This window comes from Poecilia latipinna, unplaced genomic scaffold (assembly GCF_001443285.1).
Source record: "Poecilia latipinna isolate Pla-1442-1.1 unplaced genomic scaffold, P_latipinna-1.0 Scaffold818, whole genome shotgun sequence".
NCBI classification, from domain to species: domain Eukaryota; kingdom Metazoa; phylum Chordata; class Actinopteri; order Cyprinodontiformes; family Poeciliidae; genus Poecilia; species Poecilia latipinna.
Window position 1 is genome coordinate 152,763 of NW_015113434.1, and position 22,497 is coordinate 175,259.

At 37.5% G+C, this 22,497-nt stretch overlaps 2 protein-coding genes across 4 annotated transcripts in view; both read left to right on the plus strand.

Annotated features, from left to right (window-relative positions):
- Positions 1–1,150: 1,150 nt before the first annotated feature.
- On the plus strand, positions 1,151–12,097 carry tnfrsf1b (tumor necrosis factor receptor superfamily, member 1B). Of its 2 annotated transcripts, XM_015047290.1 has the most exons (9): positions 1,151–1,710; positions 1,852–2,023; positions 4,230–4,335; positions 7,936–8,061; positions 8,177–8,335; positions 8,437–8,640; positions 8,743–8,829; positions 8,989–9,047; positions 10,977–12,097. In XM_015047290.1, the coding sequence occupies exons 2-9, from the start codon at positions 1,973–1,975 to the stop codon at positions 11,505–11,507; spliced, it is 1,323 nt and encodes a 440-aa protein (XP_014902776.1). In that variant the 5' UTR covers positions 1,151–1,710; positions 1,852–1,972; the 3' UTR covers positions 11,508–12,097. The 2 variants fall into 2 exon arrangements, with proteins under 2 accessions (XP_014902776.1, XP_014902775.1); XM_015047289.1 differs by having other exon boundaries at positions 1,151–2,023.
- Positions 12,098–13,289: 1,192 nt separating this feature from the next.
- The window catches only part of trim62.1 (tripartite motif containing 62, tandem duplicate 1), a 42,700-nt gene continuing 33,492 nt past the window's right edge, over positions 13,290–22,497 (plus strand). The window contains exons 1-2 of one of the 2 annotated variants that reach the window (XM_015047294.1): positions 13,290–13,390; positions 15,334–15,849. In XM_015047294.1, the coding sequence (XP_014902780.1) occupies positions 15,442–15,849 (408 nt within the window). In that variant the 5' untranslated portion in view covers positions 13,290–13,390; positions 15,334–15,441. Of the gene's footprint in view, positions 13,391–15,330; positions 15,850–22,497 lie in introns of both variants that reach the window. The other variant, XM_015047293.1, reaches the window with a different exon arrangement.

Here is a 22,497-nt window from a genome sequence, read left to right on the forward strand (position 1 = left end):
AGATTATTGGATAAAATCGGCTTCGCATGTAAGTATCGGTCGATCAAAATTAAGGATATCAGCGCAGACAAATCGGTTTTTAGAGATTTGAGTTAATTAAATGTATTGTATAATGTATAAAATGTATTCTCCCAGATATCAAGCTAACTGAACATACCTCAAACTTCAGAAACTCAAACATAACCTGAATGTAGAACTATGATTTGCTACCATTTTCATTTATAGACTGATTTTTTTTTAACCTATTCTTCTCTACAAAAATAGCGAAAGCTCGGTTAGACTGTACAGAGAAAATCTGTGAACATCAATTTTCAAGTTTTACCATAAATTCATTTTAGGCCTGAGCTTTGACTAGGTCATCATCCTAACACATTTATATGGTTTATCTTTTACCTCCCCATTGTGTGTATTAAATATTTGTCATGCTGGAAAGTGAACCTCAGCATAGCATCTCTGCTTTTCTGCCACTATTGATCTGTATTAGGGTGATGTATTTTCTGACACAAATAGCATTTTGCATGCAGGCCAAAAAGTTCAAATCTGATCTCGTTTTCTCAGAGCAAAGTCCTGCACATGTTCTGTCCCTTACATGTCCAGTGGAATCATCGTGGCTTTTCTCCTCACGCCGTTCCATAAAGGCAACATTTGTAAAGTTCATGACTAAGACATATCGTGTCAGCAGATTTTCACACCTCTGCTGTGAATCTCTGCAGCTCCTTTGGAGTTACCTTGAACTTCTAGGCTGTTTCTGCAATTACTTCTCTACTTATCCAGTCTGTAAGTTTAGGGTTCGGCTTTGCAGCTGTGATGTAATTTTGCCATCTTATAATCTAAGAGGTTAAATCCAAATGGTACCCACACTTTCCAAATTTTTATTGGAAAAACTATCAAATAAAATCCAGAATTTCTGTCCTTATTCACAATTACGACCTGGTTCATGTTGATCATGTCTATTATCCAAGAAAATATCCTGAGATTTCCGATTTTTTTAACAAAGGTCCAATAGTGTGAATGTTTGAGAGCCATTGTGTGTGTGTGTGTGTGTGTGTGTATATATATGTGTGTGTGTGTGTATATATATATATATATACTTTTTTTTTTTCTTAATGGAGATCATTTTCCAGGTGTTAATTTTCCAGGAGTGATATAAATGTATATTTTTTTATTTAGTTAATTTTATACATTTATCCATTTGCTGGGTTTCACGTGTATGTCTTGATTGCAGAAAATGCCTTAATGTGACCTGAACATGATTCATGGGGGAGTGGCTGACATTTTTCAAGAGGGGGTGCTACTGGTTACATGCTTAAAATGCAAAATTATCAGCCACTTTGATATTGAAATCCAAATAATTAATGATTTATTCAGAGGAATCTAGTGATACACAGTGCAGTGCATGTTTTCCGCTCTTGCCAATACAAAAAGCGAGTATTAACTTGTCTCTGCTTGCGGAAACAAGTTAAATGACTTTAACTGATTTTATTCCCTGAAGCTGAACTTTGGACTTTTATTGATGTCCTGACACAGTTGGTGAACAATTAGCTATTGAGGTATTCACCAACGCACTTTGTTCTAGCCAAACATTGTTAATTTTTTTTTTTCTTTCTGATCAGAATCAAATCCAGAAGCTTTAATTTCCAGGAAAAGACTCGGATGCTGCAGTTTTCCTGTAACCAGCTGCAGATTGCTGAGAGCACAATTTACTTCAAGGTGCAACACGTTTTAACCAGACCAAACTCAGAGAAACACACACACATACAGTTGCCACTGTACTCTCACTAACCTCATTATAGTTATTCGCATCAGTTCAGTGAATGTGGGTTAGCCTGTCTGCTGATTTCCTCCCTCCAGATTCATCTGAGTGCAAGGAAATGCCTCGGGTTTGAGCTCAGATGACCCGCCCTCATGAGCAGCACACACACGCTGCCTGCTGCAAACTCCGCTCCGCTCTGTAATTCACTCTGGAGAAGCGATGAAGGACATACTGGTGCTGCTGCTTCTGGTGACTCTCCGAACTATCAAGGTAATCGCCGTCAAGCTTTATAACGAGGGGATAAATGCAGGCTGTGCCGCCACAAGTTACTGAGCAAAAAAAGTCGTGTCTTTGTCATTGGAAGTAATTGCAGCGTCAAAATAAAAGCTCAGATTTCTGTGTTACACGTGTTTCTATAATCTAACCTAATCAATTGTCATAAAGATTTTATGTTTTTCTTATTCTAAGTGTGACAAATTATTGTGGGATATATGTATAAGGAGTAACTCTAGTGAGTATTTAGTTTCAGTTACTTGGATTGATGCTGTTTCAGACATCTAAAATGAATCTGTTACTTTGTTTTAGTTCTCACGGGCACACAGCCATGAGGAAATAACTGGATGTTCCCTCAGATAAGCTATCAGTGTTTATTTACGCAGATAACATTTCTCGTCAGTCCGTGGTCAAACAGCACAATTCCCTGTACTTACCAAAGAAAACCCGGGGCTTGTAGACTGACGCCTCTTGTTTCCTGTAATACCAGAAACTGCTGCTGCTGCTGCTGTCAGCATAATTGCGTCTTTTGCTTGTCACCGGCGCTGTGGTGAGACAGCTCTATGTCAGGTGTGTGAAGAGTTGCAGTGCCACGCTCCCTCTCGCCTCGTCAAATAACGTTTTAGCTTATGCGTCCGTGCAATTCCAGCAGAGCCTCCCCACAGAAAGGAATGCAGAGGTAAAAAGCACCTCAGAAATTCAGACAATGGCTCCTTTTTTCGTCTGAGTTTGCAGCTCAGGCTTCACTAGGACAGAAAAAGGTGGGCGCAGGTGTGGGTGCTCTTTTGCATCACGCTTCTATATTTAAAATAACAGAGCCACTCAGGGGCCACTTGATCCATTCCCCTAATTAGCAAATGACTAAATTCAGGCTGTTTTGACCAAGCAGTTGGCCAGGGTTTACTGTGTCCTGATAAAGAATACACGCCTTCTTAAAATGTATTTTGGGGGTTTCTGTGATGCACCACACAAAGTAAGGCAGAGTTTTGTGTGGTGTCCTGAATACCACAAAAGTAAGGCCTTCAAGATAAATATCATGAATGTGTAGGCGCTCAGCCCCCTTTCCTTCGAACCCTATAAATAAAATACAGTGCAGTCAATTGTATTCATAAGGCATATAATTAGCAAAAAGGAAAGTCTTAGTATAAATATAGCTCTTATTCTAGAGCTGTAGACTATTGGTTATTCTGGAGGAGTTGCAGAGACCCACAGCTCAAGTGCGAGAATCGGTTGGCAGAAAAACTATTAGAAGTGTGATTTGGCCTTTATAAAAGTGGCAGAACACAGAAAAAGTCATAATGGAAAAAAAATACAGTACAGTTACTGTAGAAGAGACAGGAGAAGTTGGAAGAATGTACTCTGGACAGACGAGACAAACACTGAGGTTTTTGGCCTGTGTGCAGAAAGCAATGCGGAGGGAAATGAACGCAGCACATCACCCGAAAATTTTAGTTTTGGTTATTTATTTTTTGTTTTTAGTAAAAAGGAAGCTGATCAGTTTTTATAGATGGAACTGAATGCAGGGAAAATCCCAAAAGTAAACAAATTAGAAGCTTCAAAAGACTCGAGGTTCATTTTACATCATTTCTACATCCAGAACTACCACGTAAAGGCTTAGTGGTGGTAGTATCATGCTGTGGGGACGCTCTTTTTTTTTTCTGCAAGAACATGAAAGCTGCTCAGAGCTGATGGGAAGAATAAAAGAACGAAACACATGGCAATCCTGGGAAAACAACAGAAGCTGCAAAAGACTTCATGCTAACCATCAACAGGCAGAGCTACAATCGCATGGTTTAAATCAAACCATATACTCATGTAAGAAAGGCCTAGTCAAAGTACGAAACTAATTGAAAGTCTGTGGTAGACATACACATTTACTAACAATCTGAGTGAGCTCTGAAGTGTTTTTCAAAGGACTTACACAGGACGGCCAAATACAAATGCACCTCACGTTTGATTACGGGTTTTTTTTTTGTTTTGTTTTTAAATATGTAATATTTTTCATCCACTTCACAAATATGTACTACTATGTGTCGGGCTATCAAAAAAAAAACTGAAGTTAGTGTTTTTAGCAAGAAAAATGTGATTTGAGTTCTTCTAATCATTGTAAGTCAAAGTGGTCAAATGTTCTAAAATATAAAAAGATTTCATTTGTTTTACCCTTTAATAATAACTTGCACATTTTTCTGTTTTCTTCCCACAGGTTCGCTCGCTCCCATATCAGCCTGATTCCAATGGAAATTGTCGCGATCTTACAAAAGAATACTTGCATGATGATATTAACTTGTGCTGCAAGAAATGCCCCCCTGGTAAGTACTTTACTTTTCACACAGAATACAATACAGATGCAATCTGTGAAGTTCCGACGTCTCACATAACTGTTAAAAAAGTTACGGTGTAACCGGCTGCGCGATGATGCACCTCTTGAAACCCAGCGGTGAAGGTTTGGGCGTGGAGGTGTGAGAGAAAATTTTAAAAACAAAAAAAGAAAGGCACCCACTGAATTTCAGAACAAGACCTGCTAAGCAAAAGTGCTAACTTGAAGTTTTAAGAACATCTGGTCAAATTTTCTAATTTTGCATAAAGCGTATGGTATAATATACCTGCCTAAAAGCACCACGTGCAATTTTGAAAAAAATCTAAACGCATAAAATGAAACAAAAATTTGTTTTTCAGACAGAAATATTTATTTAACTTTACAATTTTAAGCAAATCATTTCTGCAACAAGGAGCATTCGCTTTCTAATATTAAAATTCTATATTTAGTGTAAAGTGGTGCTAAAAATCCTGCATTGTGGTTTTAAAGTGGCACAGCGGTTATATGCATGATTGCTGATCGCTACCAACAAACTGAAAAGTTTCATATCATTATGAACAACTACCGCTCAGACGGAAACGACTTCATCACGTAGTTCATTACCTGAAAATCTGAATTAAAGTCCTGTTGAAAAAAGGAGTAATCTGGTTGTTGGAGTGAAATTTCTTCTCCTATGAAGTTGTTTTTTGAGTGAACTGTTTCTCTTGGTAATTTTTACCGCCAACCAGCAGATCCACATTTTTTGAATGGGTTCATTGCAATTAATGATGAGTCACAGAACCGAGTGTTCTCTGTTTATTGTAGTTTTTTTTCTCTCTATTCAAAAGAAACTAACATTCACAGCGATGATGATGATCTCACAGTTTCCACTTTTGTTGGTTTTGAGAGCATTCAGTTTCAGAGCTGGAAGCATGAAGACGAACAGTGGCTGTAAAATTACCATCGTTATTGGAAATGGGGAGCCGTTTCAACTAAATGCATCTTTATCACGAGGAAATGCAGAAAACCGATGCTAATTTCCAGGGGATTTTTGATTTCTTTCTTTTTTACAAATTCTTTTGCAACCCAGAAATGAATGGCTTGTGAACAGCACTGCCTTTGATCTCTCTGGGAAAGGGTTTTGTAGGTATGTAAATTAGATGTTCAACAAAGATTGTTCACAATTGAGCTATCTGAGATCACAGCTGCACACTTCACTTCCTTCCACACTTTCGATGGGGATTCCACACACTGAGAGTTTTATTTTTTCCTCTTTATTTTTGAATTTATTTGTTCTTTAGAGTATTCGCCTGAAGGAACAGCAGCAGAGTTTGTGTGAAGTTTATCTTTCCTAATGACAAATCGGTGGTGTTAGCAATGTGTTGGGTTGTGAGGAAGAGGAATGCAGTTTGACTTGGAGGCTTTTGCAACCGCTGCTCCTGTTCAAGCTCTAACTCGATCTGTTGTTTCTGTTTCTTTTAATCTTATCTCTGCACCTCAGCGTGAACCTCACATCCTGATTCATTGTTTAGTGAGTTCAACTAGCACTTAGCTTTTCCTGGACCGTTTTGGCTGATGTCTTATCATTTTGTTTTGGTGAATCAATACTCAGCCCACGTTCACATGACGAATGACTCACATTTTAAGCTTCTAATCACTGTGGTGATTTAAATCGCAGACATGTTTCACATGTGGGTACAATATTGTGACAAGAATCTTGAATGTTGCAACATTTATTTTCACGCAGCGTTGCAAATATTCTGCCTTGATTACTGGCGAGTCAGGCCGCTACAAAGACTCTCATTTGGCTCATCCCAATGGATTTCCATGGAGTAAAGTCCAGCTGAAGTAATTTTTAATCCACCTAATAAAACAAAGGTTGTAAAATAAAGGCAATTGATCCTTGATATAAAAAGTATTGATGGCCGGGATCTTTTCTCAAGATCTGTTCTCGAGAAAAGATCTCAAGAAGCAACAAAATCAAAATTCAAGAGCAGATGAGCAACATATTTATTGAAAGAGTCTAGAAACGGTCTTTGGGACTCAAGCAAAGCACAGTGAAAACCGTTAGTCACAAATAGAGAAAACGTGAAAAATTGTTGAAGCTTCTCAAAAATGGCGAGCCGACCAAAATTACTCCAAGATCGCACCAACAACTCATCCAGAAGGTCAGTAAAGGACCAAGAGCAACATGTCAAATACTTTAGGCTTTAAGGGAAAGAGACTCAGCAGTAGCGATTTATAGACCAAATCCACTGCTGACCAAAAGATCTTAAAGGATCGACTCACATCGACAAAAGACATCGAGATGATCCCCAAGAAAATGTTCTGTAGACAACGAGACAAAAGAAACATCTTCTGGAAGGTGTGTGTGGTGGAAGGGTGAAAGTTGCTTCACAACCTGGACGGCTTACAGTAACTGGCAAAACCAGTAAGTAGAAATGAAGTATGTACTTTTTTAGCAGCGGTAAAAAAAAAAAAACAATTCATGGAAAGGCAAACTTTTCCACTGTGGCTGAAAAAGTTCTCTAGCCAAAAGGAAACTGGTTGCTAGTCTTCAATCTTCTAAAAGTTCCCTAATGTAAGGATTTATTAGGTGACTGAGGACTTTAAAAACTGGTAAACATGGAGCCAATGCAGCACGGCAACAAAATGAAAAAATAACCTTGTTTACAAGTTCTAGAAAGAGATAATGAGCAGCATTTAATACAAGCTTCAAGAGATATAATGAATCAAAATCATAGGAGAATAAAAAAAGAGGAGAAAAGTCTGAGTTGAAACACACTTGGCTATATAAATGAGTTTAGTTTAAAATGACACAGATTTATCTTTTATTCAGGATTATAACTTTTAGTTTGCTTATTTAAGTTGCTCCCATCGTTCTTTTCTACAGGCATCCTCACAATCATAAAAAAAAGTAGAACAGTTTTGTTTTAAGATAGATTCAAGGAGCAGAACGTCGATTGAAAAAAGAGCAATCCCCAGTGCTGAACCCTGGGGAACTCCAGCAGTCGATGGCTGACTCTAAATCCAGGCTACAAACGAGGTCACGGCTGTCTTTTATTTAAAGTAATACTCCATTACTCTGAAATTGCTCCATCAAACATCCAAATATTTTGCGTCTTAGCAATGCTAAGCTATAATTTTCTCTTTTAACTCTGTTCATAGTTATTTCTAAAGTTTATTAATCTGTTCTAGTAACTAAAGTTATCTTTGTTTTTTGTGCTGTTAAGCCCATCTCTAACTTCTCTTTGATTATTGTTTTACAAAGTCAGACTCATTTCATGCTTTTTAATTATGTTTATACTTTGAAGACGGTGGCTTACACATAATTTTGAAGTGTTAAATGAATGGATTGGGAGATATTAGTCCCACTTTAGTGTGTTCGGTAACCTCATTTGTTTGCTTAAGCCCTGCTGCCCTCCATAACGGAGTTCATCTTTTCCACATCAGGATGTTTTCTGGCACCAACGCGGTTCTTGTTGCCACTATAAATCTGTTCATTGGAGCCAAATTCAGGCTCGACCCGTTGACTTTGTTCAATCAAGCCGAATTTCTTTCCTGTCTATGTTGTTTAATTGTCTGTCCAGTAACCAAATGAATGTTTTCACAGGGCAACGACTGAAGCAGGAGTGCTCTAGAAGCTCTGACACAGTGTGTGAACCATGTGGACCAGAGCAGTACATCGAGACCTGGAACTACACCCCAAACTGCTTGTCCTGCACCAAGTGCAAAGCCAGTCAGTAGATGTGTTGAGAATCTATGTTGCAATAATACATACTGATTCATTCATCCACTCCATAGTTTTACTTCCTACTGATGGTTTATGTTTACGCTCTCTCATGTTGAACCAGAAAACGGTCTTGAGAATAACCAGACCTGCACCCCAGCCAGAAACGCCAAGTGTGTTTGCAAACGTGGGACGTTCTGTGAGCTCGGGTTTGATAATCCGTACTGCACAAACTGTAGGTCGTATACAGTTTGCAAACCTGGATTTAGAGTTTCTGTGCCAGGTAAATGTAATCTCTTAAACAACAACATCTGTAGAAGTAGGTCATTATTTTTATTTTATGAGATGCACTGACCTTGTGAAATGTTTGCGTGTTCATATCAGGCACCCTGAACTCTAATGTGAAGTGTGAGAAATGCCCCACCAATCCCTGTCCGCCTCACACCACAGCACAAACGGTAACGACTACAGTTACTGTAAACGCCACGATGCCACGAGGCCCACAGCAGACGATGCAGCAGCCTGTCAGGCCTCTCCTAACCATGACACCCAAATACTCTAAAACAGAACAACCCATCAGCGAAATGGGTACAGGTTTCATAAGCTCACTGTAATGCCTGATCAGTGTTTCGGTTCTCCTGTTTCTCATGTCTGATCTTGACTTGCATCTGTGTCCCACTTTCTGCTTAGTTGCGGTCATTGCTGGTGCCTCTGGATTCCTTCTGTTTCTCATCGTCTTCCTCCTACTGATACTTTGCAAACGAAAGAAAACTAGAGGTAACATCACCCGTTCCAGTCTTGATAATATAGACTTTTAACCCACATTTCTGAATAGAAACGGTCACTATTATTTAATTCTTTAACTGAATTTGTTGTGGTCATAATCACACTTGAGCACAGGCGTCTCTGAATGTCCTTTCTCTCCTGTTTTCAAAGATTCTGGACTCTTATCACCTAAAGTAGATGCAAATGGAAACTGTGAGGCAGCAGAACAGGTGAGTTTTGTCTCTGTGCATTCCCAGCATGCCTTTCTTTCAATAAGCCAGGGGTCTGCGGCCTGCGACTCTTTGGACCTTCCACAACGGCTCTCAATAACTTTGTCTGAAGATGGTGAAAAGATAAATAATACTTTTAAATATAGATATAAAAATAAATGCAGCTTTTTGGCAATTTTACAGCTTTTTCTTTGAATAATTTAATTGAATTTCCACAACAGAATGACACTAAAAGTATCAATTCTTATATTATCTTGTCATTAAGTTGAAAACGTGTGCTTTTCTTTTCCAGTATCAACATCCCGTGCAAAAATTACATCCATCTCTTTTGTGTATTTTAAAACCGGTGAATAAAAATAAAATGGTGGTTCTTTAAAAATAATAAATGTCCTATAGTACAGGGGTCTGCAACCTCTACCATTCAAAGAGCCATTTTTGTCCCCAGTGCATAAATAAAACTCATTTACAGCCATAAATGTTACATTTTTAAAATGTTTGATATAAATCTGCAATAGGAAATTAGTTATTTTAAAGAACCACAATTTTATTTTTATTTTTGTAGGTTTTAAAATACAGAAAAACAAAACCTGTAAAAAAATAAATGGGATGTTAATATTGGCAAAATAAAAACACATTGTTTTCCTGACAAGATCATTAGATATAAGAATGTTGTTGATACTTTTAGTGTCATTCTGTTGCAAAAATTCAATTAAATTGTACAACGCTGCATTTGTTTTTATATCTATGTTTAAAAGTATTATTTGTTTAGGTTTTTTTCCCTCTTTGGACCGTTGTCGAAGGACAAAAGAGTTACTTTGTCATAAGGTCGTGTAACTTACGTGACCTTTTGATAAAAAGACTCTTATGACGACCGTAGGTGTTACATGATGTAAAACTTGTGGCTCTAAATGAGTTTTATTTAGCTGGACTGGAGGTAAAAATGGGTCTTTGAATGGTAAAGGTTGCAGACCCCTGCAATCTGTTGTGAGTCAATAATATTATTTTTCCGTCAAATGTATACAAAACGTTTGGTTCTTGTTAGTAATATTTCTGTTGTACAACATTTTTAAGTTATTTAAGCTACTGTAAAACAGTGATCTCTTATTTTATTTTAAATAAAATAAGAGATCACATATCTCTTGTAAGAGATAAATGATCTCTTATGTCTTATAAGAGATCACTTATCTCTTATAAGCTCCAGAGGAGCTCAAATTTTTCTATTTGAGCTCCTCTGGGAAGACGTTCCATATAATACTTTGCAAAATACTTTATATAAAGTATTTTGCTTCATATTTATCCTTTGACCTTCTTGAACTGTTTTTTGCAACTAACTCAAACTAAACAAGTTGAATAGAAATAATATAAGGATTGTTTTGAAGACTTGGTAACTTCCCTGCAGTTCTCTAACAGTGAGCTTTAGTGAGATCTGTTCACTGGTTTTAAGATCCTGCTGTCTGTGCGTGTTGGTGGTGACTAAACAGACTTACTTCCTCCTTCACCCTTGTGGTCAGTGGCTTACATAAATGAGACTATGTGTCACATAATATTTATAACCAAGGGAATTAAGACTCATTGTTTCATAATTAAATGTTTCCTAGACAATCTGATGAACTTAATGTTTTCATTGCTTAAGAATTCAACATGTTTTTTTCTTTCCACCACTGAGTAAATGATTGAATTGGACAGGTTTAATTATTCAAGTGTGAGGTTATATTACAGTAAAAGTAAGACTTTTTAGACATGTTTATCATAAGAGAAAAGATGTGAAAGAAGAAGAATTGTTTTTTGCTCAAACTGTAGCAGATGGAAAAGCTAGACTTCATACTTGTCTTTAATCAAACTTAAAAATCAAATTAGCCTCAAGTTAGCTGCGTGCGTCATGCTTGTGACGATATAAAAACACTGACTCGTGATTTGTTTCCTCACCAGAACGGCCACAGCAACTTCGGAGATTCTCAGATGATTTTATTCAAACATACCTCGCCGGAGCAAATGTGTCTGCTGGAGAAAGGGGAAGTCGCCAGTGACCAAAGTGTGAGCAGCAGCGATACCGAAAATTCAACCAGGGCGGATGGTTTCAGCAGCCATGAGTCCCTCAGGCCTCTACAACCAACTTTAGGTCTCGACAATCCAGCGTCTCTCCTGTCGGAGCCCCTGACCTTACAGTCTGTCACGGACCCCGTCGCTCCTCAGCGCAGCATCAGCACACAGAGCTCCTCTCAGCCCACCAGCCCGCAGATCGTCAGCCCCGTGACGAACAGTCCCCACGTCAACGTCAACATCACTCTGCATATAGGAAACGGTTCCTGTGGGACGCCATCTTTTCAGCCGACAGACGTTAACCAAGCGGAGCATCAACTTCCCTTTGGACAGGAAGAGGAGTCCGTCAGCTCTCCTCAGCAAGAGGCAGGCAAACTGTCGTTTATGTCGGTCGAGGAGAGTCCCAGCTATTGCACATGAGAACTCCTGTGCCTTCTGAACATTTTTTTAACATTACTGTAAAATGCTTTGACTGAAAGAATGTGCAGCAAAAACCCAGTGCTTTGTTTTGCCTTCAGCTATTACTTTATGGGTATGTGTATATATTGTGTGTTGTTGTACATAAATGTTCTAAATATATATTTATTTAACATTTTTTTACATACATTTCTGATTTGTACAGTGGACATAAAATAAAAGGGCTTTCAAGTGAGCATTCAGAGTTCTCATGTATTTCTCGCCTAGCATATTTGGAGTTTATTTACATTTTGTTTATGACCCAGCATAAAAGAATGAAACCAGAATGAAGAGTTTGTGATGAAACATGGTTGAAATCTCTCTAGCCCTTTATATTTTTCAGTATTTTAGGCTAGAAAACAGGGCAAAAAAAATGACATTTGCGCTGATTCTCACTTTATCCCTTGTGAAACTCAGCATTAAGATTGCCAAGTTAATGTTGAGATTTACAGTAATTTGAAAATACATCCAATTTCACTGAACTTCAACTTCAGTTATGCAAAGTAGCAATACTTTCCAGTCTCTACATGTGCAAATGCTAGTTGAAACATACACAAAAATCATCTAAAAATACATATAACATTTGTTATACAAAAACATTTGTGTTGGTTTTATCATATTTAATCACAATAAAATATATTGAAGTTTGTGGTTGTAACATGAAGCAATGTGAAAAATTGCAAAGGGTATGAATAATTTTGCCAAGTGCAATACTTTGAATACATGTTTACACATATAATACATGTAAAGAATGTTTGAATATCATCACACTTAAATTCAACAATTTTAGAACAACTATATTTCAAACTGTATATTTTTCAATAGCATATTTTGTGAAAAATTTTAAAATATTTGAATTTAATATGATATTCTTCTTTCCTTAAAACCTGAATTATCTTCAGCTATGTGTCTCAAAGTGTCCCATAATTAAAGGTATTATAAAAACTGTTTAATAATTGCAAATTGAAATCGATTAAATAAATTAATGTAGCTGTAATTATTTGTTTAGATATTAAAATAGCTAAAATAATAGTACATATGTTTAGTTTGCACTTGAAGTGCTGTGCCAATCAAGTGTTGCAATTTTGATCAAAATTAGTTCATGAAAGCATAGTTATATAGAAAATATTTATAATCTTTATAAATAACATACTTTTTTTTACTTAATTATTAATTTGGGTATTTATTTATATAAATTTTATTTTTTCGAAATTGTTAAATGTATTTATTACAGTTTCCTCTAAAAATGCTTCATACCGACGCTAATCTTTGCCAGCCATATTTAAAGCGTCTCAACTGAATTGACTGTGATTTCTACGGACACTGCTGACACCTGCTGGTGGAAGTCGAGCGCTGCAGCCACTGACCAAGTATTCCTCATTCGATTCAAGAAAACGCTTTTACGGAGCTGTGACAGTATCTTTGTTTTTATCGACTAAAATGTAATTCAGACCATTTAATGAACTGTTTCGGTTTTAATTTATGTGTTGTGATGTTTCTTCTCATAAAGGTAAACTGCTAACAGCGGGTGAACAAGAGAAAGGAAGTGTGGGTCACTTCATTTTAGAAATTGGGGGTCAACGGTTAAATTTTAACCGCTCTATCAAAGAGTTTAAATGATTTTGATTCCTTTAAAATGACACTGGTCATCTGAATACCTCGGCTTGTTTTACTGTAGCTTGAATGACGTTAATAATGGAAACATAATAATGTTTAATCCCCTGTGAACACCCCTCCTTGTGTGAGGCAGTTGGTTTCGTCTGTTGCCGATGTGTGTCGGTGTTCTTCCTGAAAAGACACTCGCATTGAAGCCGCTGATGTCGCCGCAGAGAGGTCGCTAGGTTAAGGTTCGTTTCCTCCGCTTTTATTCATTTTTGTTGTGGAAAATGTCACATTGAGATAAGTTCCCACCGTTTATGTTTAAGTTATATTATTTACCGTTAATGAGCAGGGTAAGTTAATTAATGTTTCGCCTTTTATTGTGTCATTCATCCCCCTTTTTTTGCTTTTTTTTTTTTTTTTTTTTTGCCTTGTCTGTTGTGTTTACAAATCCAGCTAGGTGTCGAGTCAAGCTAGTTAAATAAAGCATGTGCCACGACTTTACAGCATGTGTCAAACTCGGTGTAGTTTTTAAATGCTGGTCAGAATGAAAGAGCCTGCTCCCGGCTGTTTAAAACTCTCCTGATTTGGGGGAAAATAAAAGGAAAGCTCCTTAACACCGGGGAAGGAGGTCGACAGCAACAGAGGACAGGGCTGCAGGTGTTTGCCTGTTGGTCGCCTGGCAGGCTGTTTGTTGAGGCTAGAGATAAAAAAGAAGTGGGGAAATACCCGAATCTGGAAAGTGTTTTAGCAAAATGAAAAGGCTTTTCCTTGGAAGCTTCGACATTTCCAGGTGTTGACGCAGGTAAAGGGGGAAGCTGCCAAAGTGAAACCAACTGCCGGTTTATGTTATAAGCGCTGGCTAGATGGTATCCACCTGGATAATGTGCATTGTTGGGCTATAAATAATGCTGCAACATTTACAGAAACAGTTGTCAGTCAGAAAAGACCAATAGCTTCGTTAAACTATTGGTGTATTTGTATTCAGCTCCTTTTATTATGGCAGCCCTAGATAAATTCAACCAGCTGCCTCCGCTAATCAGCTGGTTGATAGGAGTCAACCTGCATGGATAAACATCTGTTTTCCAATCAGTTAAGTTAATTTGTACAGCAAAAACTCAAACAAAATAAACATCTTCTAGTGAATAGTTGTGAAAACCAATAACGGATATTTTTGTCAAGAGCTATCGTCAACAAAAGTTTAATATGTTGGTCAGTGTTCATGTATTATGGTTTAAAAGCAACTCTTAAAAAAAAAAGGAAAGAAAACATTACTAAACAAGCAGCAACATAAGTCATTCTCTGCTCTGACTTTATATGAAGGAAGCTTGATAAAATACTAAACAATCCTGGAAAAAATCCATTTCAAGGCTGCAGGGGACTTTAACATAGGGTGAATGCTCACAAGCCAGCAGGATAGTGACTTAAAACACACATGCACAACTATGGTAACATCAATACTTTGATTATATCCGTGTGTTAGACTGGTCTAGTCAAAGTCTGTGACGAGGCTTGAAAATTGATGTTCACAGATGCTCTCCAATATGGCTGAGCTTGAGATATTTTGCAAAGAAAATTGGACAAAATGCTTAACATGGGCTGATGGGTTTATATATATATATATAAATATATATATATATATATATAAACCCATCAGCCCATGTTATATATATATATATATATATATATATATATATAAACCCATCAGCCCATGTTATATATCTATCTATCTATATATATATATATATATATTCTTTCAAAAATGTGAAATTGAATATATTAATTTATTGACTCAGGAGAATAAACAGAATCACATGCTGCAATTCTCTGTAAAATATTGTTAAAACCATGAATGTTTTTACTTTCATAAATCATGTCAACACTGCACATTGTCTGTGGTTGTGATATTAAAAAGTTCAAAGGTTAGGAATACTATCAAGCATCATATCAAGAAGGAAAGTCAGATATTGACTCTGAGAAGCTGTAAGATTTTTATTTTTTCTTTTATAGTTAATGTTAGACTAATTGCTGTTGGTTCTACTCATACTTGATGTTTAATGAGTTCTTACCAAAGTCCATTTAGTTAATGTGTTACTACTAAATATTACTTACTGTTTTTGAAAACAAGACCAATCTGGCCTCAGATTAAAGATTTGATGCATCATTTTCTCTTTTCCTCTTTCTCCAGTAGATCTTCTCAGTCTGCTCTCGCTTGTCCGTGAACCATCCGCTCTCAGATTAAACCCAGGGTTCTTCGCTTCAGAACTTCGTCCTTTTAGATGCCGCTCAGCCTTCTCAAATGGCTTGCTGTCTGAAGGACGAGCTCCTCTGTTCCATCTGCCTCAGCATCTACCAGGACCCCGTCAGCTTCGGCTGCGAGCATTACTTCTGCAGGAAGTGCATCACCGAGCACTGGAGCAGGCAGGAGCCGCACGGGACGCGGGACTGCCCCGAGTGCCGCCGGACCTTCGCCGATCCGCTGCTGTCTCCAAGCCTCAAGCTGTCCAACATTGTGGAGCGCTACTCGGCCTTCCCGCTCGACGCCATCCTGAACGCGCAGAGGAGCTCCTACCCCTGCAAGGACCACGAGAAGGTCAAGCTCTTCTGCCTGACGGACAAAAGCCTGGTGTGCTTCTTCTGTGACGAGCCGGCGCTTCACGAGCAGCACCAGGTGACCACCATCGACGAGGCGTACGAGGAGATTCAGGTCAGCGGGCGCAAACACACTTCAGCTGCTTATTTATAGTGACAACTTTGTTTTGTTTTCAAGTAGGGCTGAAATAACTATTCTGATTATTGAGGTAATCACAAACTAATTTAGCAATCGATTGGCGTATAAAGGCTCAATAAAAGACATTTAGCTGAAAGAACAAGTAGTCAGAGGAGTAATTAAGCCAAAAGTGGAACAAATAAATGTATAAATTCTGCATTTAAGATGTAAAAAGTACATTGTCTATAAATATGTTTAATTCAAAACTCCTCAAGAGGCATAGTTTTAGCTTCACCTAGTTCAAATTTAAAAAAATAACCAACACTTTAGCCCCACACTTTATTGATAAGTGAGCAGATAGGGCTCAGCTTTTCACATGTTGATGATAAAAGTACGATAATGGGGAAGCACTTCTGGTAATCCTCTTGAATCACGAGTATAGAGGATGCAGAATGTTTTTTTTTTTGTTTTTGTTTTTTTTACTGTTTGAATATTTTCTGGTTTCAATTTCAGACATCTCCAAACTTAAACTCTAAAGTTTTCGCTTCGTCTTGGTTTCAAGTTACGCAACAGGAGTTGGTATTTTACTTTGCAAACTGATTTTAAATTCTGTTGGGGGGGAAAAAAAATCTATGTTGAAAATCTGTCTTTTGTTTTGCGTAGATTTCAAATAAAATCGGCTAACCTTAGCATAAATATTAATCATATTTAATGATTATATCAGATCACTTAAATTAATCCTTGACTTTGGCATTTGGCATCCGTGAAGTTACAAAATGTAAACAATCTTATCCAAGTTAATTTTTAAGGGATTTAAGGTGGTAAATACTGTGGGGAGAAAATAAAGAGGAGCTTTAATTTAAACAAACATTGAGTTGTAATCCTTTGCTTTGCTTTGCTCTAATAGCAAGTATTAATAGACTGGTATGAAATTCTCACTACATGCTAACTTTCAGAGAAATAATCCACAGAAATACAACAAATACTCAATTAATTTCTTTTATTCAAGTCCTAGAGGCAATAATTATTCATACTGCAGTATGAAAAAATACGGATTGCTACAATTTGAGGGTTATAGTGATTTTTATTTTATTTTAATACATTAGAAAAATTCAGAATAAACAGTCAGTAAATCTTAATACACTCCTAAAGTAAAGCTGCTTCATTCTTATAATATTGTTTTTTATTTTGCTTTTTAAAGAGCAATTCATGTAGAAGAAGCTGATAAAAGCAGGTTAATTAGTCAGGCAATCTGCTTCTGAGTGACTAAGATTTTACCAAACTGGAAATATTTCTAATGTATTACTTTTATTTCTTGATTAATTTCTTGTAATCGAGGGGAAACATCATTTTTCATTCAGCATTACTCATTGCTGCATACAGATGCAAATAAAATCTTTTAAAAATGATTTTAAAGTGAAACAGTGTATTAAGAAACCAATATTTTCATTAACTGTACAAATACAAAAAAAAACAATTCTGCTGGGAAATGTGTTTTAGTCATAGTACATCTGAATAATACATAAATCCAATGAGGAAATATACCAAGAATATACAATATCGTGGTCATTGTTGCACATCAGCGCTTTTCCTCCCCCTCCTTCATTTCCTGCCGGGTCCGCGCTCCAGTCGTGTTTAAAAATTAAAAGAAATTTGGTTTGTTTCAGTTCAGAGATCTTGACTCAACACCACATTAAATTTGAATGTGCTGGCAGATTTAAAGTGTTTGTGAAGTAAAAGGAGTGAAAAGCAATGGCTCCTCAATGATTCATTCTCTTCACATCCAGGATCATTGACGGTAGCTGGCAGCGGCTGTGAGGATATGAAGCTCCTCTAAAAAGCTCAAATGTGTTGTATGTTTGCATGCTGGGTCGAGTTTTTTTTTTTTTTCCACATATGCAAGAATGGTTCTGTTTTTTCTTTTTCTTTTTCTTTCCCCTCTGTATTTGAATAATTCCTGTCCTGCTGAGCCAAAATCCAATAACTGTGAAACAAAGCTCCTAATCCGGTTCCTAAGGAGTCTTAATAATCATAAAAACCACAGCCAGCCCCCCCCCCCCCACCTCAGTGCTTCCAAATTTTCATGCGTCACGTTACCTATGGAGCAGAAGTTTACATACACTCGTCATGGGTGTGACTCTCGGGTACATTAGGGTTTGTCTTTTGTGTTTTTATTCATTTTTTCCTGGATGAAATGAGACCGCTTCAGTGATTTTTGAAGACGACTTTCTCCTATTCACATTGAATTAAAAATGAGAACGGGCTCAAATGTGAACGTCAGCCTTTCTAATGTTTGGTTGAGCTTCCTGTACCAAGTTGTACTTGTAACACAGCCAGTATTTATCATTGAACTCAAGGTTCTGGTATAATTCAGTCCACTCCTCTAGTCAGAATCGGAAAAGTTGGACTTCATTAAATTCGTCCGTTTCAGGGGACGGACCCGGCTTTTCAGCATATTCCAGGAATTTTAAATGGGATTTAGTTCGGGGCTTTAGTAAGACTATTCCAGGAGCCTGATATGTCCTGATTTATCCGTTACAAAACCCATTTAGATTTGTTTCCTATTGTTCTATTGGAACACCAAATTGTGTCCCATGTTCAACCATGTAACCAAACTGTAGGCTTTGGATTAAAGGAAACTGTTAAAATGGAGAAAAAGCTGGATGTACTCGGCCATGACACCCTGCAGTACATTTGGAGTTGAAAAACCTCAGAGCACAATGTCAAATAGTGATGAGCATTTATCGTGAAAGAAGTCTTGTATCATGAAAGATTTCTTATAAGAATTGATTATTGTGTCCAGAAGAGTTTCAATATGTTCAGAAATATAACTAAATACAGATATGCAACTTCGCAATAAAAATCACGTTTCTTTATGCAACTGTTGTCCTGATGTGCCCAGTTTTTTTTTCTCTTTGTTTGTGAGGCTGTGATTGTTGTAACATGCAGTCAAAGTCTGCAAAAATATTGCAGATATCTTTTTATATCAGTTTTATTATTAGAATAAATATCACAAATAATGTAGCGAAAAGATTTAAAGTCCGTATCGCCTACCCTTAATATGAATTACAAGGCATGTTGCTTTGAGCACAAGGTGAAGGGAATAACTGACCAAGAGAAATAAATGCCTCTAAATTATTAGATTTCTTAAAATTGGGACAAACCTTTTTGAGTTTGGACACTTAAATCTTCCAGCAGGACATTGATCTCAAAGATGCACCAAATCTGTTTTGATGAATGCACCAACATCAGTATTGGCCACTGTTAACCCATTATCAGTCTAATAAATAAAACTGTGCAACCAATATTTAACATCCGATACTTGCTCCCATCTTGTTGCCATTTGTTTCTGGAAGTCATTTGAGAGACTCATAATATCAGTTATTGGCAATAATGGCACTATGGCCGTTTTTCATACCGGTGCATCCCTACTGGATATCATTTCAGCTCCCTCTGAAATTTGGGGATTATGATTAAAAGCCAAATCAGGGCTAAGAAACCAACCAGTTTCAATGAACTTTATAAATGGTCAACCATCAGCTAGGATTATTCCATGTCTGTCTTAATGGCAGTATTTGGTTTAAATGATCATTAGTCTGGATTTATATGCAAATTTCTCAGTCTTTCTGTATATTTTGACTCTTTGTAGAGTGTAGAAATCTCATTAAATGTAATTGGGCCAGGCGGATCCAACTCACATGGTCAACGTTGTTGCTTCATCGGAGCTCAGACTGCATCTCTGAGATTGCTGCAGCCTTTGACTATTCATGGTGCAGACTCATCTAAAAATACATCCTCGACATGGAGAGGTTCGTTCTGCTCTGGCGCTCCGAATCAGAGATCAGGCTGTGACTGAATTATGAACTCTGTCCGATGGGGGAACTGAGTTGCTGAATAATAGTCGTCATGTCATTTGGAGGTCTACCAGGCTCAGAGAGGGCTGTCGAGGGGGGATTACGTTTCCCAGCTGGCCTGGGATCACCCACGAGGAACAGTGGAGGTTGGAGGCCTGGTTGTCTCTGCGTGGTTCCTGGGAACCGGTGAATTGGAGCATTGGTGTGGTGGATTCACTGATCCGAAAGGTTTTGGAAATAACCAATGAAGCTGAAAATCATCCGACTTCCATCGTCAGCCAATTTATTTGTCTCTAGTAGTTTGTATTTGTATTTTACACAAATCCAATCTCATGAAGTGTTTTTTTTTTATATCGGTTTGTCACCTTGCTAAAATAAAGGCCCAAGTCACTTATTTGCCAACAGGGATTTTTTTTAATTGCATAAATCATCTTTTGGCAAAAAAAAAAAAGAGGTCATGATTTTTAATGGGATTTTTTCAAGGTCACTGTTTTTGGAAAGTGAGGAGTTATTGAGGTCCTTTTAAGCTTTTTCAAAGTTATTTTTTGACTACCTTTATACCCATTAATGGAACAGATGACTAAAGTGGTAGAGGAAGGATTCTTAAATGCAACTTTCAGCATAGGAAACCTAAAAGTTACTGTCTTTAAGTAGTACAAAAAAAAATCCATGTCAGACTTAAAGCAGCTCAAACTCTTCTTGAATCAATTACCCTAAAACAAAAAAAACAAAAAAATAAGATTTCTGGATTTTCCAACCCAACTCTTTTCATTTTCATTTTCACTTAAATTATAACCCACATTTCCCTTCGACACAAGATGCAATATTTTTGCTCAGTGACCTAAGTGGAAAACCAGTGGACTCACAAACCAGAGCCACGAAAACTCTCTTATGTCAAGTCATATTTAACTAAGATTTAGCTTCAAGGTTAAATATAGTTTGGCAGTTAATCAGCAACTTTACAGTCCTAAGTCTTAATTTAATTTGCTGAAACTTTCAGAAATGTTTCTAGAAATTGTTGGTATGGAATAATTTGTAACTTTTATTACCTTAATAGAGTAGCCCCAATTCATGTTGGCTAGGGGAACAAAGCACTTGCTTGTAATTTAGGACTGGACAATAAATCCATAATGGTATATATATCGAGATAGACACATGATCAATATCACTGCATAATATGTCTATATTCTGGGAGATGTATGCAGGGAGGAAAGGCTTTAGCTGTTCAGCTAGTTGGTGGCATCAACTCCCTCACTCTGCGGTTGCCTAGCAATAACCTGTTGAGTAACTGGTGCAGCAGCAGCTTCAGGTTTTGCCTCATAACTGCCTAAAAATCAAAAACAACGGCGCTAAATGAAAACTGGATAAAACACGAGGTCATGCCACCAATTCGGCGGCATTTCAGATATTTAAAACGAAGAACTGATCAATAATTATCCATCGACTGATATATGAAGTACTTGTATCGTAAGTTTTTAATCCATACCGTCCAGTTCTACTTGTAGTATGATCTGTTTACTCATCTTTTGAGAGTTAACTAAAGGATTTAAACACACCAACAAGTAAACGCATTGGTAAGTCAGAAGCATAACCTCTGCTGGGGAAAATGGAGCTCCAGCTCCCACTTAATGCATAAATATAACCAGGTTCTGTGAATATCAGTGCAGTCTTCTTCAGTTTTATATCGGCCTCTGTACGGAAGACTTGAGAACGGTCAAAACTGTGAAATCCTTGAACAGAAGTAATTAGGCCCAACACAAGATGCTGCTCTCCTCTTGGACAGCAGCTCCTCCTGCGGCTTGGACTTCTTTTCAAGGCGGCATTTTGGCATTTTGTATTCTGGCAAGAGCTCTGGGTGCTTACCCAGCTCCACAATGCTGAGCGCTCAGGCTCCGTCGGAAACGGCCCTGACCCTTGATAAGCTTGGCATCTTCTCGACTTTTTTTTTTTTTTTACGGTTCGTTATGTAATCGACAAACTAGCACGAGATAGAAGCAGCTCATAGTGTGTTTTCTTTTGCATTTGATCCGTAATACGATGTGTGTGTATAGTGGCCATGCCTACATAATTTTCTTTCTTTTCTGTTTCCAGTAAACAGACGAGAGCTTTGTGTCAAATAGAAACGACTGTGTGTGAGCTCTGCCTGCAGGCTCAAACTTCACTTAACATGAGGCTTAACAGTGCTTAGCTGAATGCCAAAACAATATGGTGAGGATGTGCTAAAGAGCAGCAGCAATCAGGTCTCTTTGCAGCATTAATGTGGCCAGAGGGGCACATGCCAAACCAGCTTGGTGGCCTGTTATGAATTAAACCTTAAGAGATTCTGTAGTGTGGGAAAGTTCACTGATGAGCAAAATAGGATTTGATAGGTAGAGAGCCAGAACTTTGCCCCTATTTGTTGAGCTGTTTTGTATTCAAGTCTAGTTCGGCTGCGTCTCCTTCTCCTCCCTATGCTTTCTGAATTTCCCTTTGTTTGGGTCTTTGAAATGTTTTCAGTAAAAAAAAAAAAAAAATTACATATTAATAACTTAAATCATTTTAAGGGTAGTCAGAATAAACCAAAAACAAAAGGGCGCACCCAGGTTTCCAGATATTGCACCAAAACAATTGTATAGTTCATTTTCCCAGCAGGATATCACTTACTGTCGTTCATCGTCTCACTTCATTACCCGTTTTGGGTGTTTTTTTTTTTTTTTCTGCCACCAGTTTATATGTTCCATTTTTCTGCAGAGGTGATTCATAGTCAATCAGGTTTTGCTGCTCCCTGCTGTTGGTGACAGCAGCCAGCAGT